We start from the raw sequence: 10,073 nt of genomic DNA on the forward strand, positions 1-10,073 counted from the left end.
TCAGCTAGTGTCCCCTTCACGATGTTAGGGAGCTGCATTTTTTGATTGCAAAACGTCTGTAAAATGGTCTATATTGATGAATTTATACATACTTGTGCATATAGTGCAAAAGTAAGAAGTATGATTTATTTGCATGGTAAGATTCAACCTGATCTGTAGTTGTGCTGTCAAGTTGAAGAGGCGACATTCCCATGAGTTGTGCCAGTTCCCGGGGTTGGATTATAAATTCACATATGTAACCGGTTGCATCAGTAAGTGTTGCCTGCATTCACCTATTCGATATATTGTTATGGCCAAGGACTTGAGCCTGATGGGATACGGGGAAAATATAGTTTTGTTTTGTTAGAAATTAAACTCTCATTTACTAATGAGTTTGAATATGTTATATCTATATGTGTGAAAGAATAAAACGAAAACTACAGCTTGGAGATAAGGTTTTAAATATATAGCTTAAGGAGTTGGTCCTGTATGTTCCAGGAGAAAAGGTGGTCGACAAATATGAAAGAAATAAATAGCTAGAGAGAGCTCCTAAATATAAGGTAGGCCAAAGAAAACCAAAGTGCAGCTACACAAGTTTTTCCTAGAGATAAGGTAGGCTGTCATATGAATGGAAGAATTACTGCAAGAGCCATCTACACGATTTACAAAATTCAAATATGAAGCTGGATTATCTTTTATACACCCAGGAATCATGGTAGGCTATCCTTTAAAGTCTACGTATATAAAGCTGGCAAGAAAATAATGAAGTTAATACAATGATGTAATCCATGAGCTCAATATGTCTAATATGTAACCTATAAATAGGCTCCTGTGTTTGTAATGTAATTGATTTATTAAAAGTGGAAGAAACAAATAGCTCAAGCTCTGTATTGTGAGTGAAACAAAAAAGGCCGTAGCCTGCATTTGTATTATAAAGAAGCTGTAGCTTTATATATCGAGTGAAATAAGTAATAAAAGTTTGATTATTTATTTTATTAAATATTTAGTGTATAATTTATATATTTTATGTGTAAAGCTTATCACATTTCCAACAAGTGGCATCAGAGCTAAGGTTCCGTTCGTGAAAAATGGCGATGATGGTGCAACCAAATATTCCAAAATTGACGAGTACAAATTATGGGAACTGGAGTATTCAAATGAAGGTATTACTCGGTTCCTACGATAATTGGGATATTGTCGAAAGCGGGTATGACGAGCCCACAGATGCGGCAGCTGAAGCAGCCCTGTCAAATGCTGAGAAGATGTTTTTGAAAGAGATCCGGAAAAAAGATAAAAAGGGGTTATATACAATTATTCAAGGAGTTGACGAATCAACCGTTTGAAAAAATTTCAAATGCAAAAACGATGAAAGACGAGTGAGAGATTCTGCAGAAATCATTCCAGGGTGTCGAGAAAGTCAAAAAGGTTCGGCTCCAAGTACTACGTGGGGAGTTTGAAAATTTGAAGATGAAGAGTTTTGAAAATATTGGTGAATTTTTTACGCGTTTGAAAACGGTGACAAATGAGATGAAAAAAAATGGGGAAAGTCTCGATGATGTTCGGGTCATGGAAAAGTTGCTCCGTTCGTTGACAAGAAAATTTGATTATGTTGTTACTTCTATGGAGTAGTCAAAAGATCTGTCTACAATTTCCATTGAAGAGCTCGTAGGTTCTCTTCAAGCCCACGAGCAGCGTATGAACCAGTATGATAATGCAAGCCATTTGGAGAAGGCGTTGCAAAGTAAAGTATCCATCGGTGACAGTTCTGGAAATAGCAGTTTTGTACGTGGCATAGGAGGCTATAGAGGTGGCTATCGTGGTGGACGAGGACGTGGAAAGCAGCCTTTCAACAGTGGCCAGAATTCTGAAGGTTATCAACCATCTAGTCGTAGTCAAAATTTCAGAGGTCATGGAAGAGGCGGATTTCAACAACGAGGTGACAAGTCTCAATTTCAATGTTATAATTATAAAAAATTTGGTCACTTCAGTTATGAGTGTAGAGCACCAAAAGTGGAAGAAATGAGTCACTTTGCTGCAGCAAAAGAAGATAAAGACGTTGGTACTGCTATGTTCCTCAGGGGCCAGTAATCACATGACTGGTCACAAGGAATTATTCACGGAGATAGACGACACATCAACGGAGAGGTTACTTTTGGTGACTCGTCAAAGTTTCCGGTGAAAGAAAAATGTACCGTCACGATCATGTCAAAGAAAGGTGAAAATAAATATATAAATGATGTTTATTATATTCCTGCATTAAAAAATAATATTATCAGTCTTGGCCAACTTGTGGAGAAAGGATATAATATACAGATGCATGACAATTTCCTTATTATCATAAATCAAGCTCGGGAATTGATTGCAAATGTGGAGATGTCAAAAAATTGTCTGTTTACGCTTGATATGCAGAAGAATGTGCAGAAGTGCTTAAAGTCGGTCATTAAAAATGACTCGTGGTTGTGGCATTTGAGATATGGTCATCTTGGATTTTCTGGCCTGAAATTATTGTCAAAGACAAAGATGGTAGACGGCTTGCCAGAAATCAACGAACCAAAAAATTTGTGTGAAGCATGTGTAAAGGGGAAGCAACATCGACAATATTTTTCCATTGGAAAATCATGGAGAGCCAGTAGGCCATTGGAGATTGTTCACACATATATTGCTGGTCCATTTGATATTCCATCACTTGGAGGTAATAGGTATTACCTAACTTTTATTGATGATTTTAGCCGAAAAATTTGGGTGTATATCATCAAAGAAAAGTCGGAGGCTCTTGATAAATTCAAGGAGTTCAAAGCATTGGCAGAAAAATAAAGTGGCCAGTATTTGAAGACACTCAGATCAGATAGAGGAGGCGAGTATACTTCAAACTTGTTCAGAAGTTTTTGTAGAGCACATGGAATCAATCATCAGTTGACAACGGCCTATACTCCTCAACAAAATGGCGTTGCAGAAAGGAAGAACTGCACAATTCTTGATATGGCAAGGAGTATGGTGAAAGCAAAGCACTCGCCGAGAACCTTTTGGGCCGAAGCCGTTTTATGTGCAGTTTATTTGTTGAATCGTTGTCCAACAAAAAGTGTTAGAAACAAAACTCCAAATGAAGCATGGAGTGGTAGCAAACCATTAGTGGGACATCTCAGAATTTTTGGGTGTATTGCATATGCCCATGTTCCTGATCAGAAAAGAAAGAAGTTGGATGATAAAGGTGAGAAGTGCATATTTACCGGATATGATAAAAGAAGCAAGGCGTACAGACTCTATAATCCTCTAATGAAGAAATTAATCATTTCTCGAGATGTTGAGTTTGATGAATCAGATTACTGGAGATGGAGCGAGGAAGAAAGAAAAGTTGTCGGCTTATTCTTTAATGGTGATGATGACGGTGACAACCTCAATAATGAAGATGACGGAGATGATGATCAAACTCCTCCACCAAGTCCAAATCAACAAACACCTGGATCGACACCATCCACGGGAGGAAGCAGCAGTTCAGGGGGAGCACCACGAAAGATGTGGAGTTTGGATAATATCTACGAAGCTACAAGTCCGGTACAAACATCCTTTGATTATTCCTTATTTTGCTTAATGGCTAAATGTGATCCAGTTACATTTGAAGAAGCTTCTGAAGAAAGCAAATGGAACAAAGCCATGGATGAAGAAATTGGCGCAATCAAGAAAAATGATATATGGGAGCTCACAGATCTTCCAGAAGGACATAAAGCAATTGGCGTGAAGTGGGTCTACAAGACCAAGACGAATCAGGATGGAGAAGTGGAGAAATATAAAGCGAGGATAGTGGCTAAAGGCTACAAGCAACGATATGGCATTGACTATGATGAGGTGTTTGCTCCAGTTGCACGAGTTGACACCATCAGACTTCTTATAGCAATTGCCACTCAAAATCAATGGAAGATTTTTCAGATGGACGTGAAGTCGGCATTTCTAAATGGTTATCTCGAAGAAGAAGTCTACATCGAACAACCTCCAGGATATATTCAGAAAGGCCAGGAAGATAAAGTCTATAGGCTAAAGAAAGCTTTGTACGGCCTAAAACAGGCACCGAGAGCGTGGAACACAAGGGTTGATGAGTATTTTCAGAAAAATGGTTTTGTGAAGAGTCCATACGAGCATGCTCTCTACACAAAAACAAATTAAGGGGGATATATTATGATCGTTTGCTTATACAAGGACGACATGATCTTTACCGGAAACAATCCTGATATGTTTGATGATTTTAAGAAAGTTATGACTAACGAATTTGAGATGACAGATATTGGTCAAATGTCATACTTTCTTGGAGTCGAGGTGAAGCAAAACAAAGACGGGATTTTTATGTCTCATAAAAAATATGCGGAGCAGATTTTAAAGAAGTTCAGAATGGAGGATTGCAAGCCAGTAAGCATGCCAGCAGAACCGAGCATAAAGCTCAGAGTTGATTCAACAAGGGAGTCGGTAAATCCAACATTGTTCAAAAGTTTAGTTGGAAGTTTGAGGTACCTAACTTTTACTCATCCCGATATTATGTATGCAGTTGGATTGGTTAGTAGGTACATGGAGAAACCGAAACAAGATCACTTCATGGAAGCTAAAAAAATTTTGAGGTACATAAAAGGTACACTTGATCATGGCTTATTTTACACACACTCTCAAGATTCAAAATTAGTAGGCTACTCAGACAGTGATTATGGTGGTTACTTGGATGACGGAAAAAGCACTTTGGGATATGCTTTTCATATCGGTCCAGCGATATTCTCGTGGTCATCAAAGAAGCAATCAACAGTGGCACTATTGTGGCGCCCTCCGAACCCGGGTCAGAAGTTTGGGGTCCATACACATACACCTTATTTATAACCTGTTTATAACAATAATAAATATAATAATAATATGCAGTGACCCTACTTACCAACTACCACGGATCGCAACAGGTTAAAGTATGCACACAAGCCAAACACATGTACTTATATTACAAACCGTTCAAATCCCAATTATCCAACTCATAATTGAGTATTAAACATTATTACAACTTTTACAAACTTAAATTATCCCAAAAGAAGCCTACTAGCTCAACTTGATCAACCTGAACCCCTAGCTCTCGTGCTGGACTGGGGATCCTCGCTACCAACCGGTTCCTTTTTAACTGGAAAAGAACATAAACAACATCGCACATATGAGCTAACTAGCTCAGCAAGTCACAATGACAAAACCGAGAATAATGATCATCAGGGGAATATGGTTATGATATCAAGTGAACAATTGATTATGATTTAGAATTGGATATTATATTTTTATTTTAAAAACCAAGGTTAGGCTGCTGATCAGTCACGCACTAACCCCGAGCAAAGCACACAACACTGCTCTAACTACTGGATCCAAGGCACCCATTGGCCTAACTTGACCATTATATGGTCTGACCACGAATCTGGTCCACAATTTTATAAAACAATCCAATTCTACCATAATAACAGAATAAGCAGTAATAAATAGTAAACATGATCATTAATAACATTGGACGTTCAATAATAAAAAAAATGGTTTCAATCTGCATAAAGACCAATAGGGCATTTACAAAGCTTGGCTGTTAGGTAGTGAAAGAATTGGATAATAAAAGAATTAGTGTTTCGGGGTTTCAAGGATTTGGCCTTTCAAAGCATGAGATACAATGGTTTGAGTGTGTAAGCAATCTTGTTCAGTGTTTGATAATTAGTTTGTATGTATTTGTGGAGTAGTATCGTATATTTGAGGTTCATATTTGGGTATACAACAATCAATGGTCTAGAAAGAATCAGGTTTACGGCTAAAGATCAATAACTTGAATCAGGGTTTTGGGTTCAGTGCTTCAAAGCACTTGCAATATAAAATAAGATCATCAATCAATGCAACATCTCGAGAAAGCTCAGAACACTTGCCTGGTACTAGCTTACTACACTGCACTTGCTCTCAATCACCACTGTCTTACTCCTTGACTACCTGTTTCCCTTTCCTACGCCTTGCCTCTTCTGCTCACATATCATAAGCATCTATCAATATTCAACTCATACGATTCTATTTGACACATACTTCTATCTACCCTTCGTTTCATCCATATCCGATTAACGGATTGAAAGTTACGCTATAAACAAGTAAACATCGAATATACAGACCGACAACCGACAGTTAACCAACAAGTCACATATAACACATAACACATAACACGTCACATAATCAATGATATATCATTTATAAAGAAGTCTCGGGTATAAATAGGCTTTCAGATATTTAAAATAATTTTTTAAACATTTTTCGGAATTAAAACGGGTCGTTGGATCAATCTCGGAATAATAAACAGAGTTCGATTGTTCAATTCTGGCTTCGAAACAATTTTATAATAATTATCGAGCCTTGGAAACAATTTAAAATAATATTTTAAAGCTCGAAACTATTTTTCGGAATTTTTTTAAATCATTTTTAAATAATTAACTCTAATTAAATAATTAATTAAAATCAATTAATAATTAATTAAATCAATTAATCAAATAATTTTCGAATTAATTGACCAATTAATCAGTTAAAAATTAACTGAAATTAATTAACTAATTAATTCAGATTTATTTTTGAATTAAAAATAATTTTTGGAATTAAAATAATAATTTTTGGAATTTTCAGAAATTAAAATTGAATCTTTATAATAAAAATAAATAGGAAATATGATTTTTGAATATTTTTAAAACAGGAATCCAAAATTTACAAGTTCTGGAAATCTCAGGGACCTAACTTCATCGTTTTTCAAACTACAGGTACTAAACTGCAATTTTTACAGGGGTCACCGGAAAAACTTCGGGGATGGCCGGAGAATACGTTCCCGGCATCCTCACCCCACCACAAGCTCCAGATATGATCTTCAGGCAACCAGGAATTGATTCATGCAATCAAAACACAGCAATCATCCCTGTTCTGACCGGAAAATGGCCAAGAACATCGCCGGTTTCCGGCGAATATCGGGAATTTTCAAAACACAACTCCCTTCGATTCAGACATCCTCTGTTAACGAGCTATATACCAATCGATTGTAAATTTTATAAGGAACACAACCCACTATAAATCAACAGCTAATAACTCCTAAATCAAAAAGCCCCAAATTTCAATTGAAAACATTCATATGGGTTATAAACCCTAAATTTTGAATTCGAGAATTAAACCCACTTTTAAGCATGTTATTGAACTCCAAATCAAACGTATGACATATGAAAATCATCAGGACAACAAGCTCTACAACATGCAAGCATCAAATCATACCAACAATCATCCGAACAAAAATACATATTTTTAATAAAATTAATTCAAAAATAAATAATTTTTCAGAAAATAAACCTTGATTTCTGCAGTGATTTGGAACACGGAATCTGATAGAACACCTCAAGACATTCGTTTTGAGCACTCGAGCTTTTCAAACGGACTCCGGTAACACCTCCGATTGTTGGTTTGATTCTCAGAAAGGTTTATGAATATATGAATTTTCTCTGGAAATTTATATAATTACTGACTGCAAATGATTTTTGATACGAAATAAAATACGGTAAAGGCTATTTATAATTACGGAAAATTAGTATCCCGTTGGATCATTCCGGATATAAAACGGCACGTTTATTTATAAAAACTGATCCAAACGATATCGGTTTTCAGGACAATTATCCAAATCAGTACAATTTGTACTGCGGTCTTGTTATTCCTAGTGGACTAACAATGAGATTTACAGAAGGGGGGTTGAATGTAAATCTCAAAACTTTTTCAAGTTTTGAGCAGTTTATGAAAGTTGTGTGTTCAAGAAGAACAAGTGTGTGAATTGCTTTAAGCTAATACAGACAGATATATATTCAAGCACAAATGTAAAGAACACAACAGACCTTAAAAACTTTTCTGGTGGATTTGTTGTTCCACCAGAGATGGTATTTTAGAAAATCTGTGATTAAACAATGTTGATCACAGCTGCATCCTAGTACAAACTAGATGAATTTTCTCTCAATATTTTTCTAAACAGCTCTGGAAAATCTCTCATCTAATTACTAGCTTCTACTTGGTTTATATATTACCAAGTGTACAAGTGAAGAACAATATAAAATACAGTAATAAAATAAGATCTTCACTTGCTTCTTTTCCTGTTCACTCCAGTACTTTGTTGACTATTGCATCTTTGTACTAGAGAAGAACGGCTGCTTTTTCTGTTGTTCCTGAAATTCGGCTACCACATCTCAGTTGTCTCTATCAACCCATGTGCCTCTGTTTGTAGGTACAACTACCCCTTATCAACGGCTAATCATCAGAACATCCGTTGAAGCTTTCATCCGTTGATGCACTCATCCGTTGAAGGATGTTATCCGTTGAAGCTTTCATCCGTTGATGCACTCATCCGTTGAAGGATGTTATCCGTTGATGACTTTATCCGTTGAAGCTTTAGAGACATCCGTTGAAGCTTAGCTTCTCATCCGTTGAAGGTCTTTAAGTCATCCGTTGATACCACTTCACTTATACAAAATTACAAGGCATGAAGTATTTACAATTGGCCTTCCTATCTGCATATCATCTAGTAGTCAACATGACTCATAGTTTCTCTCAACTTCCAAGAATTACATTTTAAATACAGAGACTGAAATATGCTACAACACTAGACTTATTTCTAAGTAAAGCTACACCATCAACGGATAGCCAAAGTGGTCTTATCCGTTGAGGCTACAGACACTAAATTTCTACTTAAGTATTTTGTTAAACATATCATCAAACTAATGCACATACATTCCTAACAATCTCCCCCTATTTATGTCTATAAGAATTGTAGGCATAAATTCAGGGTTAACTTGATGATAACAAAACACTTAACAGATATATGAATTGAAACTAAGTAGAAATTTAAAAATGCTGCAAAAGTGTATGTACTAGGAGATAATTGAAGATTTACAGTGTTTCCAAGGACACTCCTTTAGTCTGAGCAAATCATCTTTTTCTTCTTTGTTCCCTGGTTTTCTTTCCTAGCCTTTTGTCATTTTCCTCAATTTGGAGTTGGAGTTGTCTGAAGAATTCAGCTTCATCTTCAACACTGACATCCAACTTAGATTGCATTTCTTTGAGAGTTTCATTGCTGGCAATCTTGAGTTGGTCTTCAAGTCTGAAAAATCTTCTGACTCCTTTATCATCTCTAAATTCCATCAACCAATGAGGTGATTTGAGAATTTTCATTTCCCTTTCTTGAATGAGTAAAGTCCTGGGTAAAGCATTGGGCTCCCTCCAAGTTTTCCTTATATTGGCTATCTTGTTGAGAATTTCAGTCTTGGCAGTTCTGGTAAAGCCAGAATCCTTTTGTATAGCTGAATAGACTCTAATCAAGGTAGAGTAGCCTTCATCCAGAATCCTGTGGAGAGGCCATGTTCTTTCCCCAGCTCCTTTATATCTGAACACTAATCTCTCTGGTAACTGTCTGTAGGCAGCTATTCCCCTTACATCCTCCAGCTCATCCAGATAGAGTTCAATGTCTGAAATTTCTTTTATGTCACAGATGTGAACATAATCATCTTTAGAAATGGGTGACTTAGGCTTAGGTTTTTGTTTTTGAGTGAATTTCTTAGAGGTTATGGGAGGTGTAGATTTTGGTTTTCTTTTCTGTTTCTTTGGTAGTGGAAGAGTGGTTAGAAAGGTAGGCAATTTGATAGTGTCCCAATCAATAGGTTCCTCTTTTGGAATGATTGGTTCACCATGGATGTTTATTGTGGGATCAGCAACAAGGGGTTCAGGTATGGAAGGTAGTGGTTTAGATATAGATTTGGTTACTTCAGTGTTATCTCCACTCCTTCTATGTGCCTTGGCCTTTCTTCTGTTTCCCTTCTGCCATTCCTCTCTTTCTTCCACACTCTCACCAAATATACTCCCTAAAACCTCATCTAGGTTTGTAGTCTTGTCTTCACCCCTGACTTCAATCCCTTTTTCTTTTTCAACTAGACTTGACTTTAGCTGTTGTTCAAGCTTTGCTTGTGCTCTTTTGTCAGCCTTTAATTGCTTGTCTTCTTCCTTCTTGGCTATTGAGAATTTGGGATGTCCTTGCATCACACATATGCTCTTTCCCTCTC

General features: G+C 36.6%; 1 protein-coding gene across 1 annotated transcript; it reads left to right on the forward strand.

Moving 5' to 3' along the window:
* The first annotated feature begins 1,067 nt into the window (after positions 1-1,067).
* On the forward strand, positions 1,068-2,793 carry LOC141700496 (uncharacterized). Its single transcript, XM_074504236.1, has 3 exons — positions 1,068-1,316; positions 1,609-2,063; positions 2,256-2,793. The coding sequence occupies exons 1-3, from the start codon at positions 1,068-1,070 to the stop codon at positions 2,791-2,793; spliced, it is 1,242 nt and encodes a 413-aa protein (XP_074360337.1).
* The last annotated feature ends 7,280 nt before the right edge of the window (positions 2,794-10,073 follow it).

The sequence above is a fragment of the Apium graveolens genome, unplaced genomic scaffold (genome assembly GCF_009905375.1).
Source record: "Apium graveolens cultivar Ventura unplaced genomic scaffold, ASM990537v1 ctg2456, whole genome shotgun sequence".
Lineage (NCBI taxonomy): Eukaryota > Viridiplantae > Streptophyta > Magnoliopsida > Apiales > Apiaceae > Apium > Apium graveolens.

Bases quoted from the DNA above. Each gene is read 5' to 3' on its own strand.
- LOC141700496 (XM_074504236.1), top strand. From the start codon at position 1,068: ATGGCGATGATGGTGCAACCAAATATTCCAAAATTGACGAGTACAAAT. The intron at 1,317-1,608 runs GTTTGAAAAAAT...TCTATGGAGTAG, and splicing joins AAGGAGTTGACGAATCAACC to TCAAAAGATCTGTCTACAAT. The intron at 2,064-2,255 runs GTAATCACATGA...TAATATTATCAG, and splicing joins GCTATGTTCCTCAGGGGCCA to TCTTGGCCAACTTGTGGAGA.